At 46.3% G+C, this 21656-nt stretch overlaps 1 protein-coding gene across 6 annotated transcripts; it reads left to right on the top strand.

Moving 5' to 3' along the window:
- The first annotated feature begins 22 nt into the window (after positions 1-22).
- Positions 23-21281, top strand: ADAMTS13 (ADAM metallopeptidase with thrombospondin type 1 motif 13). 6 transcript variants are annotated; one of them, XM_055720733.1, is made up of 29 exons: positions 23-226; positions 541-607; positions 1439-1722; positions 1920-2061; positions 2425-2564; positions 3707-3790; positions 3876-4000; positions 4776-4922; positions 5259-5393; positions 5928-6078; positions 6719-6823; positions 7279-7430; positions 7552-7615; positions 8161-8287; positions 8511-8659; positions 10019-10139; positions 10831-10911; positions 11185-11366; positions 11810-11945; positions 13638-13767; positions 14418-14607; positions 15327-15444; positions 15759-15888; positions 17257-17461; positions 17944-18253; positions 18726-18872; positions 19333-19509; positions 19852-20036; positions 20328-21281. In XM_055720733.1, the coding sequence occupies exons 1-29, from the start codon at positions 152-154 to the stop codon at positions 20484-20486; spliced, it is 4218 nt and encodes a 1405-aa protein (XP_055576708.1). In that variant the 5' UTR covers positions 23-151; the 3' UTR covers positions 20487-21281. The 6 variants fall into 6 exon arrangements, with proteins under 6 accessions (XP_055576708.1, XP_055576711.1, XP_055576710.1 ...); XM_055720736.1 differs by having other exon boundaries at positions 15330-15444; XM_055720735.1 differs by having other exon boundaries at positions 2428-2564.
- Positions 21282-21656: the final 375 nt, after the last annotated feature.

The raw sequence follows: 21656 nt of genomic DNA on the forward strand, positions 1-21656 counted from the left end.
AGCTGCCCCCCCTCCGCAGAGGGTCAGCTCCCCTGTTTGTTTAAACCCTGCGCTCGTCCCTTCCGCTCCACGTGATGCCTTGGGCCAAACATCGTCTGAATCGCCCCCGGGCCGGCGCTGAGGCCGTGGCGCTGGTCGCGGGTCCTCCAGCATGCTCGTCAGCTTGGTGATCTGGGCGCTCGTGATGCTCCCCTTGGGCTCCTGCTGGCCGTCGCCGTCCCGAGAGGTGAGTCTGACCTCTCGGAAATGCAGTTTCCAGGAAGGCTTGTTTTATTTCTAGGAAAAAAACCAGAAGAGACAACACAACGTGTTCTAAGCCCAAATCCAGCCAAACTCACTAATCAAGAAGATAAAGCTATTTCCTCCGGGTGCTGTTGTGCAGCCCGTGCTTAGCGCAGAACAAAGCCGTGAGAACTTGGCGCTGGTACTTGTTGAGTTGTTTGCTGGCGTTCCTTCCAGGTTAGGTTCAGTTAAGCGATAGTCTTGTATCCATTTGTTTTCCTTAAAAAAAAAAAAGTAAAGCTATTCTTCTTCTTGCAGAAATTTCTCAGCGCTTTGGATGCAGAAGATGTTTTCTCTTATTTTGGAGCCAGCTCAGTGTCTGATGGTATGCAGAGCTCCTTCCTTCTTGATTTTAGAACACATCTGTCAGTTTATTTCTAATCCTGTACGTTTGATAACACTAAGAACACTTATTAACAAACCCTGATCTGACAAGCATTTAGCATTTCTGAGTCACGTTAGTGAGGCAATCCACGTTTCAGTGTGAAAGCTGTTGAAGAACTTGGTCAGTATTTAAAATCTGCTGGAGGAGATAGGGTAAATCTTTTCACACCTTTCTGTTGTGGTCCTTACTCCCTGTACTGGTATTTTTCTATGAGATTAACAGATCCAGGTCTTCTGAGTGGGAAGCTTAAACTAAAAATAGTTTTAAATGCACTTGTTAATTTTTTAAACATAAATACATGGAGACGCTAGTGTTCTGGGTCTGGATTGATGATAGTTTGAAATAAAGATGTGTTTTGAACTCTCAAATCCTTAAAGGAAGGGTATTGTCTGCTTGTGAGTTCACCTAGAGCTCATCCCAGTGTCTCTGTCTGGATTACGATAATTTGCACTTGGTAATACTTAGTATCTAAGGAAGTAAAATTGTTTCAGCCTTTGTTAAAATGAACTGTTCTTCTTATCTGCAGCGAAAGCGCCGAAAAATCAGGAGCCAGTTTCAGAGCTGTTGTCTGTTCCCAATTAGGTTATCCTCAATTTGGGATATGTGAAAGCATAGTTGTTCTTTGTCTGTTGACACAATGACCCCAAAAGGCCACAGCTGTCATTTGGAGAGTATTTTTTCCTAGGAGGATAGATCATTAATTTTTTTTTCTGTGTATCAGTGTTTCTCAGAACTGTTTGCTTTGTTCTGGTCTTGTTTAATTTCTTTCAGTACCTGAGTTTGTCCTTGCTGAGCCAACTTGCCCTTGTAGAGAAGAACAGATTGGGCTGATGTCCTGCCGCATTCAGCATTGCTCTGTTGAGGCCTGGGGAGAGCTCTATGCCTTCGAATTTCTAGAGGATCATGCCCTCCTTTCCTCTTCCTTTGTGAGCAATCAAGTGGTGAACTCTTCCTTTAGCTTACTGAAGCGATTCTCAGGCAACTGCTTTGCAGGTGGAAATCCACTGCAGCCTCCTGGGGCTGTATGTAGAGTGACCTACTGTGAAGGGCAGCTGGTGAGTATGCACTGAACTTGTTCTTACAAGCTCTCACAGCCTTTGTAGCTTTGCAGCTTGATGCACCAAATGTGTGAACCATCCATTTAATAAATCTGAGCATCACAAAGGAGAAACAAGAAGGGTATGGCACACAGTTCTCCATTGGTAGCAAATGTCTTCGGAATAACTCAGAGGTGGAATTTCATCTCCTTTAGCAAGGAGTCGTCATTGCAGATGAGGAAAAGATTCATATCAGGCCTGTCAGAAGCAAAGATGTGGCTCTGCTGAAAGACCTCGGCTTTTCCAGACCTCACATTCTCTTCAGAAGTGCCACAAGAGAGGCAAATACAGCAAGAGGTAATGTATGTGGAGAGGAAGCCCTGTTGGTTCACCTGGGAAAAGCTATGGGGTTGCTTGCATGAGCTCAGAGGAAAAATTTGTGTCTTCAAATAATTGAGTATACTTGAATATGTTTCTTACCTCACTGAGGTGTAACTACTGTGTTTTCATTTAGGTATTTGTTATTTTGATAGCATGAGTGCATTATTAAGGATGCTGGCAGGTGACAGAAACCAGCAGAAGTGGGAAACCTGAGAAAGCAACTGGAGGAGGGGTCTTCCAGCTGGGTTATTCTAGTCTTTCAGGAAGAGGGAGTGGACCTGTAGGACCTTTTGTGTTGTCTGCCATTTTAAACTCGCTGTGTCCCTTTGTGCTGTTCAGCAGGGCGGTTTCCTTCTCGCCTGCAGAAGAGGGCTGAGGGAGCTGTCAAACATCTGGAGCTGATGGTCATAGCCGGTCCAGATGTTTACTTGTACCACAAAGAGGACACGGAGCGATATATTCTTGCCAACCTGAACATTGTGAGTAGCTGTTTGGATTGCTGTCCCAGCGTGAGAGCTCACAGTGTCACAGGCTGTGACACAGGCATATGGACCTCTGAGTGCACTTCCAGAGGTGGTTGTGGTTACCTGTGCCTAGTAGAGAGCACCGCTTATGTGCCAGGTGTCCCTCTCTGCTTCCCTTGGCACTGCATGGCAAACTTTCCCTTCTACAAGGAGCTGCGTGAGTAAAAGTGGATGTCAGAAGCTTTGGGGCTGTAGCTTTAAAACCCACATAGAAAATGTAGCTTTTCATTTCATTACTAACGTTGTAAGTCAGGTACAGTAACAAGTATTTTATCACCAGAGCCTTGATCCAGTCCCTGCTGCTTTCAGTGAGATTGAACCACATCCACTGAATTAATCTTACATTTTGCATTTCAGCATTCTATTTCTATTACAGGATTTATCTAAATGCCTTCCTTTGCTATTATTAAGAATTTTTTAATGCGTTTTCTGTGTGTGCGCGTATTGCAAAGAAACCCTCTAGCATTTAGGGAGACCTTACAGCAACCTTTCAGTACTTAAAGGGGGCTTGTAAGAAAGATGGGGACAAACTTTTTAGTAGGGCTTGTAGTGAAAAGGACAAGGGATAGTGGTTTTAAAGTAAAAAAGGGTAGATTTAGATTAGATATTAGGAAGAAATTCTTCACTGTGGGGGTGGTGGGGCACTGGCACAGGCTGCCCAGAGCAGCTGGGGATGCCCCATCCCTGGAAGTGCTCCAGGCCAGGTTGGACGGGGCTTGGGGCAACCTGGGATAGTGGGAAAGGTGTCCATGCCCGTGGTAGGGGGATGGAACTGGGTGATCTTTAAGGACCCTTCTAACCCAAACTGTTTCATGATTCCATGATTCACTCTTCTGTCCTATGAAACTTGTTTTCCATGCAGATTATTCTCTCTGCTTCAGAGTATCTGACAAATCTAACCACAGTTCTCATCTGTTGACAGATTTATTTACATCTGTAATGCATACTTTAATTTTGTACTTCCCCGTGATTTTATGGTTACCCCTTATGGTTACCAGGTGTGTTACCTTTGTAGTGCATGCAGCCCTGTTACTGGGAACAGGTAGTGGGAGTCACCCAAGTGCCTTCTTTATTGAATCCTTTCATTCTCTTAACAGGGAGCAGAGCTGCTGAGAGATGCCTCGCTGGGTGCTCATTTCAGGGTTCATCTTATGCAAATGCTTGTTTTGAGAGAACCAGAGGTAAGCAAGGAGGACTATGTTCAAGTGCTGTCCAAGGGGTTGCTAAAAGGTGTGTGAAATGTGCGAACATGTGTCTTTACTCTAGGCTGAGGTGAACATCACAACCAATATCACCTCCTCGCTGATCAGCGTTTGTGAGTGGAGCAAGAAGGTCAACCCCCAGAATGACTCTGACCCCCAGCATGCTGACATTGTCCTCTACGTCACCAGGTACTACAGCTCCCCTGCCCTGGGAGAGGACTGGAAAAGACTGGTGTCCAGCTGTTACAGTGCTTTGTACTGGGTCTTCCAGCAGCTGGGCATCACAGAGTCTTTGGAAGTGGGCTTGTTCTCCTGGTCTTAGTGTCATGCACTTGGACAGAGGGGCTGTTGCTTCAGTTTCTGAAGGAACTGGAATATTCCCCAAGCACTGACCAGCCAGACTTGAGCCAGACATTATGTGCTTCCAGAGCAGCACAGCCAAACCCACTGCAGCTTTTTGTGGGCAGAGAAGTCAAACAGTAACTGGAAGTGAAAACCCACTGGTGCTTTCCATGGAAGATTTCTAATACTACTCTGACTCAGACATTTTGTGGGACTTTCAGGCTCCTTGTTGTAAATTGCCTTGGCTAAATTTGTCAAAGCCAAGCTTTTCTTTAGTGCAATGGCTTTGTTTCGGTGCTCTTTCTTCAAAGAGATTGTGATACTTCTCTGTCTTTTGCAAATAGGTTTAGGTCATTTTATTCGGTTCTGCTTACCTGGGGACATCAGGATTTTTTAATGTAGAGTCACCACAGATTTTGAGCAGTGGGCACTTGTGGGACCCTACTGCTACTGTCTTGCCCCCAGGGAGTTCCATGCATCAAAATAAATGTTAGGTGGCTGGCAAAGTTAGATCAGGAAAGTGCAAATAAATTCAGTTGAATGTCTAGACCTGTCTAGACCTGACTTTATTAACTGCAATGGTTCTTTGCTATTTCCTCTGTATCTGTCTCCTTTACTTTAGGTTTGACCTGGAGTTACCTGATGGGAACAAGGAGCTACGTGGAGTGACTCAATTAGGTGGAGTTTGCTCCTCCTTCTGGAGCTGTGTTATTACCCAGGACACTGGCTTTGACCTTGGAATCACCATAGCCCATGAGATTGGGCACAGGTCAGTAGGAAAGCCCCACAGTATCCCAACATGTTTTATTTGTATGTATGTGAAAACATTCCCCAGTTTTAAGGGATTTTGAAGAAGGAAAAGGATCTCTTGGTATAACAGGGGGTTTCCTATAGATTATTCAAAACTTTTGGAAAGAGTTCCTTGCATGTCTTGCATTCCTGCATGCTCTGTGACAATTATAAGCTGCAAAGAGGAGACGAGACCTTTTGTGACAACAGTAGAAGGAAAGGCTGCAGAGGGAGCTCAGCCCTTGCTTAGAGAAGAGAGGCTCTGAGGGAACTCAGCTGCTGGGTTTCTTCTCAGGCACTGCTGCTTCTGTTACAGTCTGGGGATCCCCCACGATGGTGAGGGGAATCAGTGCAGCAGCAGTGGTTACATCATGGGTTCAGCAGGAAACCACAACAGCATCGACCTCACCTGGTCGCAGTGCAGCCGAGAAGAGTTCCTGGCCTTTGTCAGGTAAGGGGATGGTTGAGTTCCATGTGCCCCCTGTGCTGGGAGCTTAGGAGAGAGCAGAAGAAGCCAAGGAACAAAATAAAATTCTCAGTAGGTAAGGAACTGAAAAGCTTAGGGGTTTGTTATTTCTTAGCACTTGTGTCTGTTGCTGAGCTTGAACCCGGTTTTTGCTTCAAGGGATTGGAAATTACTTTGGTTAGTGACTAATGCCTGGGCTGTGTTGGACTTCTCAGACACTAGCTCAGCCTGGAAATTTTAGTTAAAATGTCAGAGCATCTAGGTTTAAAGAAGCATTGTGGGCTGTGAGCTGGCTGAGGGAAGAACAGGAATGGGCTTCTGTTATAGCTTCAGCAGGAGGGAACTGTGAGCATCTCCAGGCAGCTGCTGCGACTAAATCCATCACAGCCCACAGTAAGCATGTGTTGTCTGGGAAAGCAGCAGCCAACTCCCAGAATGAAACTCCGTACAAGTTTGCAAACATGTCGTTGTCCTTACTGCCTGCAGCTGGGAAAGTGATATTTCTTATGTTTCTATCAGCACAGGCCAAACAAACTGCTTAAATGACCTGCCGGACATGGACGGCAGCATCCCTGGATGGAAGCCTGGCTTGTACTATGGAGCAGATGAGCAATGTAAAATAGCCTTTGGGAGCGTTGCCACAGCATGCACCTTTGCTGACAGCAATGTTGTAGGTAGAAAGTTTGTCTGTCTTACTAGGGGCAGCAGAGAAATGTTCAGGAAAAGGGAGCTGGGGACTTTTTTATTAGGAAGGGATGAAAGGTGCTTTCTTGCTACAGATTTCTTGGCAAAGAACAAACCTTCAAAGGCTTTTAAAATGCTTCCCTTCTCTCTGTCACCACATAAGGCTCCTTTAAGGTTTGCAGAGTACCCAGAGCCCTCTGTCCAAACAGGAGCGTGGTGGTGCTGGTGGCACTGATGGTGGGTACACTTACTCGGGGTCCCGGCTTAGGGAGCTCTTGTTCATTGGATTCCTTCAGCTCCCCCACGGTTGCTCAGTCCCCCTGTCTGAGAAATGCAGCATGGCTAATAGCTGCCACCTGGACATGTTTTGTTAATGAAGAAGCACTAAGGTGGGTGAAACTTTAATTGCTTCAGTTAATCATCTTCATAGCATTACAGCTGGAAGTGATGGCCTTTTGACATGCCCACAGCTTTTGCCCCATAGCAGGAGCAATGAAGGCACTTGCTGGCGTTGTTGGGTAGCTGTGGGGAAACCAAAGGTCCATTTAAATGGAGCAGCTCTGGGGACTGCTGTGTTGATGAGCCTAAGTGATTCCCTGAACTCCCTGATTTTCTTGTCGCATCAGGACATCTGTGAAGTTCTCTCATGCCATGTACAACCAGCAGACAAATCCAGCTGTACTCGGCTTCTTGTTCCCCTCTTGGACGGCACTGAGTGTGGAATCAATAAGGTAAGGAGGCTGCTGACCCTGGTGTGGGTGCTATGGAACTCTTAGCAAGACATTGGTGGTGGCTGGAAGGTATGTGGCACTCACTGCCCCTCGGCCAGGGAGCTAACGCCAGACACTCCGGTCATAAACTGGTACCAGCTGCTCTTGGTGTTTCCACCTTGTCCTATCTCTGGAGTTGCTTTGCAGTTCTATAGGCTGGCATCTGACCTCTCTTCCAAGCTTTTGCTTTCTACTTGAAATGCTCTGTCAGCTCTTCGTTTTAACCCTGTCCTTGTGTTGGAGCACAATTAGGAATAGGACTCTTCTAGCCTCTTGTGGGAAGGTGTCTCATTCAGCTTGGGCTTCTCTCATAGTCTGGCCTGCCAAAAGGTGGGGTCTTGTGCTGTGCTTGTAGATCCCAGCCCTGCTGGGTTCACTGTGGTGCTGCTGCCCATTTTGTATATTCTTGGCCTTAGTGGTGCTCCAAGGGACAGTGCAGCTCTCTGGAAGAACTGAATCCCATGGCTGTAGTCCATGGGCAGTGGTCCGGCTGGAGCCCCTTCTCCCCCTGCTCCCGCAGCTGTGGAGGTGGGGTTGTGTTAAGGCAGCGGTTCTGCAACAACCCCAGGTAAGCGGTGGGGGGCTGGGGGTTTTGCAGTGCCCCTGGGCTCATTCAGGGCCATGGGCTCAGAGTCCTGCTCTTTGCCTGGGACAAACGTGTCCCTGTTGAGGAATTCTGTCATTTCCAGGCCTGCTTTTGGTGGGCAGGAGTGCCGTGGTGCCAGCGTTCAAGCAGAGATGTGCAATACTCAGGTAATGGAGCTCATCACATCTTCTGAGCTTTTTTCTTAATGCTGTTTAACCCTTTGAGACCTGTATGCTTTGGGACTGTACGTCTCACAGCTGACTGCTCTGGGAAGGAGGACTAAAGGTCTGGAATACAGCCTTCATCTGTCTCACAACAGGAGAGGTGTTTGTTCCACTGTGTCTGAAGACAGCAGTATTATTTAATAGCGCTGTTCACGTGTAATGAAGTATTTTCTTTATGCCCTCATAGCAGGGCAGATGCTGAGAAAACAGTGGCTCACTTAATGATAGTTTTCTTCAGAGGGACATTCTTATATTGTGCCTGTTTTCCTTATCCGTTTGTTTTGTATAAATAACAAAGATAATCAGCTTCCAAACGCAATTCTCTGCATGTCCCGCAGCCTCCCTTGAAAGTGGTTTTCTTTATTTGGAGTTGTTTTGGTGCTTCATTTCACAGCCGCTGCTTTCCGCCTGTAATTATCGGGTAAGATGCTTCCTGGGAGCCTGTGCTCAGTCCCTTCGTTACCCACACAGCTCTCTCTGGGTTGTAGGACTGTTTGATGACCCAGCAGGACTTTATGGCTGAACAATGTGCAGCAACAAATTTAAAGCCACTGTATCTCACTGTAGAAGCACCATCCTTTTATACCTGGACTTCTGCTGTTGGCTTTGCCAAAGGTAAGGAAAACCTGGGAAACCGTGGTTTCTTTGTGAAGGGGAGTGCTCCTGGATCTGTCTGTACTTTGAAGTCAAAAGGCCCTTTCACTGATTGTTTTGGCTTTCACATGAAACCTGGATACCCTCTCTGCCAGATCCTTTTGACTTCTTCCCGTTGCTTGATGGTCAGCCACGTGTTTTTCTGAAAGAGTAACTCCTTTCTTCTTCTGCCTGCCTCCTGCAGGGGACATGCTATGCAAGCATATGTGCAGGGCCATTGAAAACCAGTTCATGGTAAGCCGTGAAGACAGTTTCGTAGATGGAACCAGATGTGAGCAGGATGACTCGGAGCGCCATGGGGCTTTCAATCTGTGTGTAATGGGAAGCTGTAGAGTAAGTGCCTGGGGGATCCAGGTGAAATTCTGACACATAATCTGCACCAAAGGAGTTGTTTTAGTAGGATCAGGGGAAAAAAAAGGGTATCTTAAATGACAGAGCAAGCTCTTCTTAAAAGAGGGTTTTGTTCCTAGCTTCTTGGATGGAGTCCAACAAATCTACTGTTCTGTCTGTACATCTAGTGCCAATGCCCTCTAGATAAGATATTCAGTTAATTATGCCGTTAAGAATGTAAGGCTATTCATCCCTAATCCAAGAAGCAATTGGTTTATGTGTTGGTTGAACAGACATCGTTAGCTGTTCAGTTTGCATGGTATAAATAGCCCTACAAAATGCTGACTCTGTTGGAGAAAAGTTACATATTTTGAACATACCGAGTCTGTAGCAAAATCAAGAGTAAAACCTGGGAATCAGAGCTCAGCAAATTGATTGTCGCAGTATCACTTATCAAAACTGAAGTATAACTTTTGTTGTTGTTGTTCTGGATTGGATGTGAGAAAGGCATTTTTTCATGATGAACTTGAATATAACTCCCCCGCACTGTCTGCATTTCAGTAACTGCTCAGTGCTGACTGGGTTGTATGTTTTCTGTTGTTTCTTTACATTCCCAGAATACACTCTTAAAATTCTATGTTTTTCTCATTAGCCTTGTCTTCACCATGCTTTGTAATGCCTTTCCCCCTAATGAACAGCAGAGGGTGTAGACATAACTGCTCTGATTTCTGCTCTTCCATTGGCACTGATTACGTATCTTATGGCAGCATCCAAAGCCTGGGATCAGTGCCTCTAGCACAAATTCAGCAGTTGCACATGTTTTGCTGTTGAGCCTGCTGAGATCCTCCTGCACCTTTGTGTAAATTGGTCTCGTTTGTGGGAATGAGCATAGAATCTATTTTCTGAGCTCCATGGGATCGAAGGCCAGGCCGAAGGATGTGAGCTAGGTTTGAGTTTGGGGTTTGGGGACCTAAAGATTCCTTTAGAACGTGCCATTCGTGTTTACTGTTCTCCTGGGCTTTACCAGGTTGCGCCCCCCTGCTCCCCTGGAAGAATTCGTAGAAGAGAGGGAGTGCAGAGCCTTTGTTTTAGGAGAAACTTTTCTGGGCTGCTTCTTATGGGAAAGAAAATGTCCCACAATTAATGAAACTTGTGCTCTCAGCTAAGACTTTGCAACCCCTGGCATTGCATACTGCTGTACAGTGGTAGGTCTAGGTGCAAATGCATCTTTGTCTGTGTTGTCTTCTTAAATTCACATGACAAATGAAAAAGGCAGTTTCAGGGATTCAGGCAATGTCACTTTCATTCGCTTCTTTTATTCTCAGAATAGGCAAGTCTTGACAGACTCTCCCCTTTGCTCAGGCATTCGGGTGTGATGGCCAGATGCACTCCAAGAAGGTAATGGACTCTTGCAAGGTCTGTGGGGGCGATAATACCACTTGCACTGAAGTGAGTGGGTCTTACACCGAAGGAAAAGCTAAAGGTTTGTAGTCCCCGCACTCAGGCTCAGTGTTATGTTGCTGTATTTGCATGGTGCATATTGGTATGCATATTCAGTGCTCATAATCTGTATGTGGCTTCTTGTTTCTGCTTGATTTTATTTTATGGAGGATATGGCAACGGGGTTTGGGTAGTTAACAGAGAAGACAGCTAAGATGTGTAGCAGGGAGGTAGCTGTTGTGTAGTCAGAGTGGTCATAGTTCTCTGGACATGGATCAGAAATGTAGCCATTTGGGAAGTCCAGTAAGTTACTGGCAGCTGGGGTTTATGTCAGATGCTTTCTGAGATGTTAAACATCCATTTGGGAACTGATCTGTCTCTTGCAGTATCACATACAGATATTAGCAGAGAACATAAAAAGAAGGAAAGAAAGATGAGAATGGGATGCAGAATTCAGTTTTGTTTGCTGTATTCACCATCGCTATGTCCGAGCCAAGCTGACAACACTAAGGGCAGTGTGAATTTAGCCTGCTGGCCATCACTGTTGTAACCTGGTATTTTTTACCTTAGCTAGATAACCCTTGTCTACAATTAAGCTTTGTTGCTGCCTGTAAGGCTTATCCTCTAATGGATAGCGTGCTAGTAGGGTGAAGAGGGGTTGATTTGTAATCCCCAGCCTTTTTAACAGCAGTACAGTAGTGGAAGGTGACCATATCTTCTTTCCATCCTTCCAGAGTACGTCACATTTCTGTCCTTGCCTTATAACACCACCTTGGTCCGCATTACCAATCGGAGACCACTCTTCACACACTTGGGTGAGTTGAATGAAAAGGAGAGGAGGGACTACAGGCAGGGCTAAAACAAGGCTGTAAAACCAGGAAAATGGAATTTGGGAGGAAATTTCCTGATGATGCAATTTGTTTGTGGGATGCTCTTCAGTGGGAAGTGGTAGAAACCATGCTCTTTAGGATGGCCAACTTGGATCAAACTGGTTTCTAGCAAATGGGCAGTCTGTAGCTGCCAGCACCAGGTGGCCCTGGTGACCACATCATATCTCTTAACCTCACTTGCTACTTCTGCTGCTCTAGCTGTGAAGGTTAAAGGAGAGTATGTGGTTGCTGGAAAAGGGAAAATTTCACTGAACGTCACCTATCCATCGGCTCTGGAAGACAACCAGATCAAATACAAAGTGTTTCTCACCAAGGACAACCTGCCAAGCCTAGAGGAAGTCCATGTGGATGGACCAACACAAGAAGAAATTGAAATACAGGTGAAATAAAATAGCAGAGTTGGAAAGGAGCCAGGCAGAGCTGGCCACGCTGAGTTTGTGTGGCTCTGCTGCAGTGCAGAACCCAGGTGCAGTAGGCTTCGTGTCCAAGGCCAGTGGAGATGGTGTCCACTAAGAGTGGTGGTGTTGCTGTTTTTGGGAAAGGCTGAGGGCTGGCTGCCCGCAGGCTTTCTGCAGCTCTGGGGGATGGTTGTGTGGGGAAAAGCGTACTGCGTTAAACTTTTTGCTTGGCTTAATCTGTTTTCAGTGCCCTGTGCACAGAATTCCCAGGGTGAGTACTCTGACTGCATCTGGCAAGAATTGAGGGTCATGCCATCGAGGCTCAGGACTGGGTGGGAAGAAGGGAGACTAGCTTCTCTTATCTCTGTTCTAAGGAATGAGCCTGAGCTGATTTGTGCATTGACCACAACTTTTTCCTTCACCAGGTCTATCGAAGGTATGGAAAAGAATATGGCAACGTCACCAACCCAGACATCACCTTCAGCTACTTTGTCCCCAGAGAGAATCTGACGTACGTGTGGGTTCCTCAGCAGGGGCCGTGCTCAGTGACCTGTGGGGAAGGTGAGGCAGCCCTACTCAGTCTTTACTTCTTGCAGACATCTGGGCAGGCTTCTCATTTGTCAGGCTGGTAGTCACCCAGATCTTGACTCTGTGGGCTCTCCTGGGCTGACTCAAAGAAATAGGACATCAGCGATACTTGGTTAGAACTTACTAAACAACTGAACTGAGTTTAAAAGCAAATTGCTGAACGTGAGCTGCAGTTGCCAGTGTTAAACTGAATCAGAGTGGCACATCTTTTGAACTAAATTAGCAAATCAGCAAATGAACTGAATCATCACAATGACAGTGAAAACGTTCCATTGTGAAGAGGATCTTTAAAGAGGTTTTAACCAAACTTTTGGTTTTAAGACTAAATAATTTTCTCAGATTTTTCAAAGTTATTGAAGACTGTAATTTGAAGTTGGCTAAACATCAAAAGTCTGAGACCAAAGTGGTATCTAGTGTCTAACTAAAGCCTCAGAGCTAATCATGAAACTTCCTTCTTAGAATTCTATTCCTGTGCCATGGCTAATCCTTTCTGTCTCCCTGAAGAAATCATAATGCAGATTGTAACAGATCACTGTGGTAGACGGTCTGACATCTTGTTTACCAGGTAATACAGATGACACTGGCAAGCCTCTGAAGACTTTTATGACAAGGATTTAGAAAATTCATTCATGAATACTTATGGAAGTCTGGTTATGTCTGGAGAGCTTTTCTCCAGCACGTTCCCCAAGTGAACTGATGGCTGAAACCCTGAAGTAAAGAACTCAAAATGCTCTAGGGCCTCCCAGCTAATGCAGTTACAAACAAAAAAAATGAGAAAGCTGGGACTTAACTGAAAGTTGAGAATCCAAGCTGAAATTGCATCTTGAGAGCTGAAAGTGATGCTCAGGCCCTCCTTGCCAATAGACGTTATTTGAAAACAAAGAGGGTAGTGAAAAGCTAACGTTGCTGAGTGTTTCTTGACATTTGCTTCTCAGAATTGTGCTTTTTGAGGTTCAGGAATGCCTGTCACTGTGGGTAGCTCATTCATTGTGATGAAGGCTCTTTACAGCTTTGCTTGTAACTTTTTTGAGTTTGGAATTTCACCTGCTTTACCTGTTAGGTTCAATATTGTTAAAAATCTTCTTTACAGCTGTAGTTGATGAATATTTCATTTCTTGCATGCCACAGGCGCTGCAAGTCTGCAGTTCCTCTTCCAGTACCTCTAGTCTAGTTTTGGTTATTAATGATCACTCTGAGGACATTGGCACGGTGCTGTCGGGGTACACAGGCTGTGTGATGATGTTACGTGATTAGTTCTACAGTGTCATTTAAAAATGGCTGACTGCTAGAGCTTATTTTCAGCAACCTGTCCCTCATCAGTCAGGCACCAAGATCGTTAGGAGTAATTTGGACCAAATTATGATGGATAACCGTGTTCTTGCAAATGGCCAGTTTAGAGCAATCTTTCTATTTTGGCAGTGGTTTATCCATCAAACTTCTCATATTCTGGGGTGTTCATATTGGAAAGTCACTTTAAAACCCTTGAGGAAAAGTTTTATGAGAAATAAGGGGTTTGTGTGTTTATAGAATGTCTGTATTCCCAAATTTGGTATTTTCTTACACCGATGATGTGAGTAAAGCAAAATTACTGCATCTTCCTAGCATGATAGAGGTGAACTGTTCACTTTGTTGATCACTTCCTTTCCTTTTCCTTTTGCATCCCAGGGACACAACCAGTGGATCACGTGTGCTTTGACCAGACAAAGAATGAAATAATAGAGGATCAGTGGTGTCTGGAGCGCCCGCAGCCCCTTTCAGAGCAGAAGCCCTGTGCCATGGAGCCATGCCTGTACAGGTTGGTGTTTCTGGAAGCTCAGCTGAATTCTTGCTTTGCTTGCTTCTTTTCTGCCAGCTAATCCAGTCTCTGCAGCCTCATTTCCATTGTGCAAGGTGAAAAAAACACAAAACCGGGAGAGGTGTGAAGTAGTTTTTTCCTAATTATAACAGTGTAGCAGATCCCAAACCATGTTTCATTCTTGGTCCCATAAGGTAATTGAGATAATCATCTGAATGAATGGGAGACAGTCCTTACAGCAGCCTGCTAAATGAAAATAGTTTGGGGGCACGGCCAGAAGAAGATGTCTGCTTACATCCTTTCCAAGATTGTGCCAACAAAGATTTGATCTTACTCTAGAGAGAGCCTTGTGTTAATTAGACTAGAAAGCGGACCAAGAGCCAAGCCTGCCCAGACATAGGTCTTATAGACATTTTAGTGCTTAATAAAACTCTTTACACTGTGAACTATAGCTCTTTAGCTTAGGTGCTTTTAGTTCTAGAAAGCTGTCAGTGCAAGGACTTAAATTTCCAGCAGTTGTCCTCTCAATCACATCCAGACAAGGCTCTTGGAATAGCGAAGCTGAGTCCTCTGTATGACCTATTTCTGTAATCGGTGGTGTGACCATTCTGCAGATGAGAAATAGGGTGATACAATTACTTCCCATTTAGGTGGAAGATGTCTCAGATAGGCGAATGCTCTGCTCTCTGTGGAACTGGAGTTGCCCAGCAGAATCTGACCTGTGTTCAGTTTCGTGATGGATCGGAGTCTGTTGTGGATGACAGCTTGTGCCCAGCAGAAGAGAAACCCCTCTCCATTGTGCCCTGTGTGGTCAATGTCTGCCCTTTAGGCTGGGACAAAGTGAGTTTACTGGCTTGGCTTATTTCAGGAGTCTCACTGGGAGCTTTGCACTTGTGGTCTGTGGGAGGCTGCCTGTTAAGGAGAACCACATTACTACTGGAGTCTGGGAGGGTGGTTGACACCAAGGATGCCTGCCCAGTTAAAGGTTCATCCTGTCACTTCAGACAGCCCTGTCCCTCTTAGTTTATGCTGCTGGATTCATCAGTTCATAGCGGTGGTTTGTTTAGGGCAGCTGTTGACTTGTGTTCTTTCTTCATTTCTCCTCACAGACTCCAAAAAAACCAGAAACAGAAATGACCCCTGGTCCACTAGGAAATACCTCACTGGCAAACAGAGAGGTTCTGACATGGTAGGGAGGATTGCTAGCAGGGAAGAGGGCTTCTCAGCACAGGATCACCAGTCCAAATCCATACTGGGGACCCACTGCCAGGTTTACATTTACAGATGGGGAAGATACTGTTTTAGGCATTTTTCAGTCTCGGGTATCTTTTTTCAGGTAATGTGAATTAGAATGGGTCTTGGCTGTTGGATTTCCTTAACTATTCCTGATACTTAAATGTTCTGCAAAAATGGAGAGAGTGCTTAAATGTACCTCCTTCTTCAGTGACAGCAAATATGTTGTAGGCTTGATCTGGAGGTATTCCCCAGCTTCCCTAGCTTGGGACTGGTGTGGAAAGCAGATGCCAGTGTCAGTCTGGGTCTTTTTGCTCTGTTCTGAGGAGGAAGATGCACAATTACTTCAGACTTCAGAGTCACTTGGGCATATCCAACTGGAAAATCGGACTGTGTATGTCTGGAGCCCTCTGGCTGGCGAGTGTTCCGTCTCCTGTGGTAGAGGTGAGATCTTTCAGTGCTGCAGGGAACTATTGGCTGTAGGTGTGAGCTCGGCGCCTAGGAACCTCAGGGACCTGGTCTTTTCCCCTCCACAGTTCTAAGTGCATGTGTAGCTCTGATCACAATTTTTTTGAGTCTGTCTGAGGTGGGGAATAGTTTAGAGGGTTGGCTGGCTGCTGCTGTGCTTCAGAGTTGGCGGGATGACTGCAATAAGTGTGCCTGGGGCTTGGTTTGTACACGCAGATGCGACTGACACTGCTTGGCTTATTTTCCACTCTTGCATGCATGCCATGCAGTAAGATCGCTTCCCTTTCTAGGTAAGACTCAGGTGCAGTATGTATGTGTGGCTTTTGACACCAAAGAGGAAACCCAAGAAGAAAACTGTCATCCAGTGCCAAAGCCAGAGAGCAGGACGGAAGTCTGCGACCTCCGTCCCTGCCCACCAAGGTAAAGCACTTACCGAGAGACATCAAGCCAGTGAAGGGTCTTTTCTTCCTCTCTCTAGTTCCAGGGACATGGCAAAGTAAGGGCCAGGCTACTCGGAGGATGTTATCTTCCTCTCCCCTGCTTTGAAGGCACAGCCAGCTGCAAAACCGGCAGCACTGACCCATACTCAGCAAACTGGGAGTCATTCCTGGGCTGGTATGTTCTCAGGCAGAACTAGGTGAAGTCTTTGGAGTTTGAGTCCAGGGGAAAACTGAAAACCTCTTGATCCCTTATTATGCTGGGGAAGTAGGAACAAATCCGTAATTGCAAAAGGTGGTGACATGTTTGCCAGCTGTACAGTTTCACATAGCATCAAGGAAAGTAGCTAGAATTGAATGCTCTAAGAATCTGGAATAGCTGCTCTGAGAACTGAAGGAAATTGGTTGCACCTTCCTTAGGATTTATAGTATTGCCGACTGCACGCGGTGGGGTGAGTGCTGATCCCTTCAAACATGAGCCAGTGTGTGTGTGCATTAACAGAATTCCAGTTGTACTTCCATAGACTGGTTGGATTTAAAATCCAGTGAAGAAGGGTGACAGATGGCTGCATTATTCCCAGGTGGCGTTACAATATGGGCTCATGCAGTGTAAGCTGTGGAGGAGAGGTGACGCACAAATTCCTCTGCTGTGCAAGGGAGGCTGGGGAGAAGGCAGAAGCGATTGTGGCAGTGTGATGGGTTGCCTCACCCAGAGGAGTGGGAGCCGTGTAATTTGGAGTTGTGCCCTCTGAGGTCAAGATAGGGGTATGGGTCACAAGAGCACGCACTGGGGAAGAGCAGTTGTTCATGAACATGTATGGTGTCGTCTAGGATATGGCTCAGGGTTGATAAATAGGGAAGAGCTTACCCTGCCCTATTTGCTGTGGGACTGGAAAGCCACCGGCATCTGAATCTTTTTTACGTTCTGCAGGATGCCACTCCCAGGATGAAATACGCTGGGTCTGTTTCTGATCTGACTGTTCAGAGTGATGTGTGTTTGGAGGCAGATAAAGATTGTTTTTGCAGTTAAGCCTGCGTATGTCACCCTGGGGAAGACTGTAATGGACACAGAGTAAGGCTCAACGCGTACTTCAGGCCTGTGGGCTTGCAAAATGTGGATGCCCTCTGCTTGGGTCCAGCTCCAAAGCTGTTCCAGGCTGCCCAGCCTTGTTTCAAAGGCTGCCTTCTTAGTGCCGTAGGCAGCAAAGCGTGCGAGGCAGAGGGGTGAAGAAAGCTGCTGGGAAGCAGAAGGGAAGGATGAGGGAGTCGCAGCGCATTTTCTACAGCGAGAGACAGAGGAGGGTGGGGATTCATTACTGACTTAATTTTTCTCCTCCACATCCTCTGTCAGATGGAAGGTAACCCCAGCAGGCCCCTGTTCCTCCAGCTGTGGGCCTGGCTTAGCTGTTCAGCTGGTCACCTGTGTGCAGATTCACCACGGCAAGGAGGTTTTGCTGGAGGAGCGTTTGTGTCCTGTGGCAGAGAAGCCCCTTACCCGTGTCCCCTGTGTCATCCGAATGTGCTCTTACGAATGGAGCTTCAGCGAGTGGTCAGAGGTATTTGCTTCTGTTCAGATGCAGCACTGGGTGTCCAGTGCAGTGCCATTTGCTTCCCTAAAACATATGGGGGAGAAATACTACTTCTGCCTTGTATATTTACTTTCCACAGCAATGCTAAACTATTTTGAGGGATGTTTTCCATCTTTTCCACTGCCCTGTGTTTAGCAGCTATAGGTCTGCTTCCCACCTTTCTCAGCTAAGGTTTTGCCAGCAGGTTAAAAATGGCCCTTGGCATGTTTTCTTCTGAAACGTGGGTCTTTTCAGATTTTTTAGGAAGTGGTTCTGCAATTCAAAGATATAGTTTGGAAAATCCACTTGGAGGTGGGCTGTCTTATAGCTGGTGGAACTAGAGCACTGAAAGGGCAAATGGTAGAACAGCATCAGTGAACAAAAGATTGTGTCTGAGCCAGTAAATGTATTTATTTCTAAATACCGACTGAAACACACGTATAAAGGCTTGTGGGTTTCTTCCTCTGCAGTGTTCAACTTCGTGTGGGAATGGCATTCAGACACGGCAGGATTTCTGCCTCAACCCGCTAACCCGTAAGCAGGTGAACGCCATCTTCTGCAGGCACTTCCCCAAGGCCATTGTGGTACGTGGCTGCTCCGCGGGGCCCTGTCCTGAGCAGGTGGTGGGGACCGGGTCCCGTGGCGCAGAGCTGCAGGCAGGGACACCAGCCGTGCCTCCGATGACAGCTGCAGCCACCAAAGAGGCAATTTCCAAGGACTTGGATCTTCCTCCATCTGCTGCGCCAGCTGTGCCTCGGGAAGGGACAGAGACCAGTGGAGGTGAGGAGGACACTACCAAAAAGTAGAGAGAGGTGCCTGCTGCGTGCAGCTGGGTTGTGGTAACCCTACTGCCGTACAGGGACAGCAGCGTGAGGGAATATTTCTGATGAGGAGGGACAACGCGCTGTTCCTTCCAGCATGCCATGAGATGCCCGTATTGTCTGAGCTGGGAGCAATAACTCCCTTCCCTGGGCTTCCCAAAGCTCTTCTGACTTGGCTCCTTGGAACAGCAGCGAGCTCCTATGCTTTACCCAGGAGGTGTGTGCTGTGTGTCCGTTGTGCCGCAAAGGGAACAGGGGCTGTCTTTCAGCAGCTGTCGTTCCTTCTGGATGCATTATCCACAGTGTTAGTGTGTTATCAGCCTTGTTCTCACATCAGAGCCAAAACACAGCACTGTGCTAACTACTAAGAAGAAAGTTAACTCCACCCTAGCTGAAACCAGGACACTCTCTCATCTGTCTCTGCTGTACAGATGTCTGTGGAAAGCTCTTTCTTAACGCCACTGGGGTCATCAACATGATGGGTGTAGAGAGCAGCGACTGCACGGTGGCCATCGGACGTCCCCTCAGGGAGGAGGTGACAGTCAGCATCCTGGCGAGCTCCCTCAACTGCAGCGCAGGTACTGCCCGCGGTGTGTGGGGGGCTGGCCTGGCCCTGGGAGATCTGCTCCCCGGTGCCTTCGGTGCCCTGAAAGGTTCTTGCTGCCTTGGAGCCTGTGTAAAATCTGAAACCTTCTTACAAATTTTTCTGTCCCACCACGTTGTTGCTCGATGGGACTAAATGCACCTGATGCCTTTCCTCCCGCTACGTAATGGTTTTCTTGCCTGTTTTGTTGATAGATATGAGGTGAAAGACCTCATGGGGTTAAAGAAGCTGCTTGTACAAACTCTCCCTGTAACATACCCTCTAGATGCTGGAATCAGTACAGTTAGATTAGTTAATTGGACTGTTTTCATGACAGATTTTGATAAGATAAGGACAAAATGCAGATATTACTTGATTCCAGACTCGTATAAGATAGGTTGCAGCCTTTTACTTAAAGTAAATGTGTTTCTAGTCCCTGTGCTTGTCCATTCCAGGTGAGGTAGTGCTGTTTTCTGGGCGAATGATGTGGCGGACAGGCTGCAGGAATCTCCCTTTGTCACTGATAAATTCCAGAACGAATACGCTGATTGTGAAACAGCGTGTTTTGCTGCCAGGAAACGGGGTCATCCTTCAGTACAACAGCAGAACTGCAACTAAAAAATATTACCAAGGTACCTTACTGACAGCTTTGCTGTTCCTTTAGATCGTCACCCATGACAAGGCCCACAGAGTTCCACGGATCATGGTTGCCTATGGAAATCTATGGAAGTCTTGCTTCGTTTTTAGCAGCTAGTAAGCCCCTTCTTGAGGAGTGTTGAAGTTGTTATTACTTCTGGACTACCCCTCCGTTTTAAAGGCAAGCCCCTGCAGGTGTTTGCGGATGCTTGGAGGTTCCCCAGATGAAAATCCTTAGAGAAACTTTTCTGCTTGTGTTTAATTTAACTTATTTCTTCTTGGAGATGCTGGACACTTCTCTAAATCATTTTCTTTCCTGCTCCCTTTCCCCGTCTCAGACTGTGACAAGCAGCTGTTTGGTCCCCAAGGTGAAATAGTGAATCCTGTGCAACTGCCTGGTGGAAGGCGAGCAGTAGTGTGTCGGACCTTCATCACTGTGGCTCCTCGGCATCGCATAGCTATCCGAGCCCTATACATTGACCTAGACAAAGAGAGCAACAAAACGCATTTTAATTACATCCTGGTGAGTCAGAAACCTAAAGGGGATGATTTGCATGTGAATGGACACATCTCCTCGTTAGAGATTTCCATCTAGATGCAAAGTTCAATCACAAATCCTAGAGTGTCAGGCTCTGATCTCTGTTAATGTAAATGTAGAGGGGAATGAGCACTGCTGCTGGCTGATATATTTCTTCTAACCTTTGTATAGGGCAGCTTTTCCCCCATAGGTGACCAAATCACAAGTCCCCAGTATTTTGTGGGTATTTCAGTTGTAGGTTGCTATGATGCAATGGTTTGCTCTTTCTTTATGCAGGTCCGTGATGTAAGCACCATGAAGACGATGGTGTTCCATGGGAAACATCAGTTCTTCTGGGAATCGACAGGAAGCCAAGCTGAAATTGAATTCCATGAAAATGTTAATGATCGCTGGACCAGTTTCTGGGCTGAATATCATGCTATCGAGCCTAAATAAAAGGGGCCAGGGCCACTGCACTGAGAAAGGCCAATTAGTCACTGCTGCCTGTTCACTGCTCGAGGCCACATGAGTCATTTAATCTTCTTGCAGCTGCTTCACCATCAGTGGAGTACGAACAATAATATCTACTCATTCCTTTGGGATCTCGGTTAACATTTATAAAGGTGATGCAAAAGACCTGTAACTACCAAATATTTAGCAAATAGTCCTCATACGGATTCTCTGTCTGTATTGATTGGTATTAATGCAGTTCACGTGTCTGCAGTTAGTGGCTTGGACACTGAAGACTCAGGGTCCTGCTTCTGTAATACACCGTGGCCTTTTAGGATAATCATTTAATTTCTCAGTGGCTCAGTGTCCCGGTACAAACCTCTGTATATCACAAGTAGCTACAATTATGGTTTAGCCATTAAGTTCACTATGTAAATGCCCCTTGAAGCTGAGGCCCCTTGAAATCCTGGAATGTTCTAAAGAAGGCAAAGATGTGTAGGGGGACAAACAGCTAGCGCAAGAAGACTAGAGATGTGTGAGGGCAAGAGTGTTTCTTTGCCCAGGAGGGTAGTGCAACACCAGGACAGGCCACTCTGAAAGCTTGAATGTTTTCAGGCATTGGCTAGACTGGGGCACTGCTGACCTGGTCAAGCCCTGGTGAACAGCTGGCTTTATCTGGGAGGACTAAAAAGCATCTGGAGGTCCCTCCCCAGCCACCCCTCCTGTGGTTCTACTATTATATATCTGACAGATACCAGTACTTCTTTTCTATGGGAAAATAAAAGAATTCTGTTTCTTAACGACGGATTTGGTGCCAAGACATATTTACTCAGATAAGAACGATAGCTGCGCTATTAATCTGCTTGTATCTTCTTCTCACAGGCACTGTGAAATGAGAGATTGAGGCTGCATGATATAAGTTGTAGCAGGAAGAGATATTTTAAAACAGTGACAAATATTGACTCGTTTGATTTAAATACCTTTTTTTGGGGTTGTTTTTATTTACTATCTTGAACATTGGACCATGCTTTGGTCCAAATCTGTCATCTTCCTCAAAATCACAATATACCACTTAAGGGGTCTTTTCTGCACCTGGAGTCTGGCTGGACGCATCTGCCCTTGCTCTTTACGCTGGATGCAGTAAATGGTTCTGTCTGGGCAGTGTTAACCCTGCTT

Source organism: Falco cherrug, chromosome 9 (assembly GCF_023634085.1).
Source record: "Falco cherrug isolate bFalChe1 chromosome 9, bFalChe1.pri, whole genome shotgun sequence".
NCBI classification, from domain to species: domain Eukaryota; kingdom Metazoa; phylum Chordata; class Aves; order Falconiformes; family Falconidae; genus Falco; species Falco cherrug.

Coding starts and splice junctions, on each gene's coding strand:
- ADAMTS13 (XM_055720733.1), top strand. CDS start 152: ATGCTCGTCAGCTTGGTGATCTGGGCGCTCGTGATGCTCCCCTTGGGC. Junction 5,394..5,927: donor GAGTTCCTGGCCTTTGTCAG/GTAAGGGGATGG, acceptor TGTTTCTATCAG/CACAGGCCAAACAAACTGCT. Junction 8,288..8,510: donor TGCTGTTGGCTTTGCCAAAG/GTAAGGAAAACC, acceptor TGCCTCCTGCAG/GGGACATGCTATGCAAGCAT.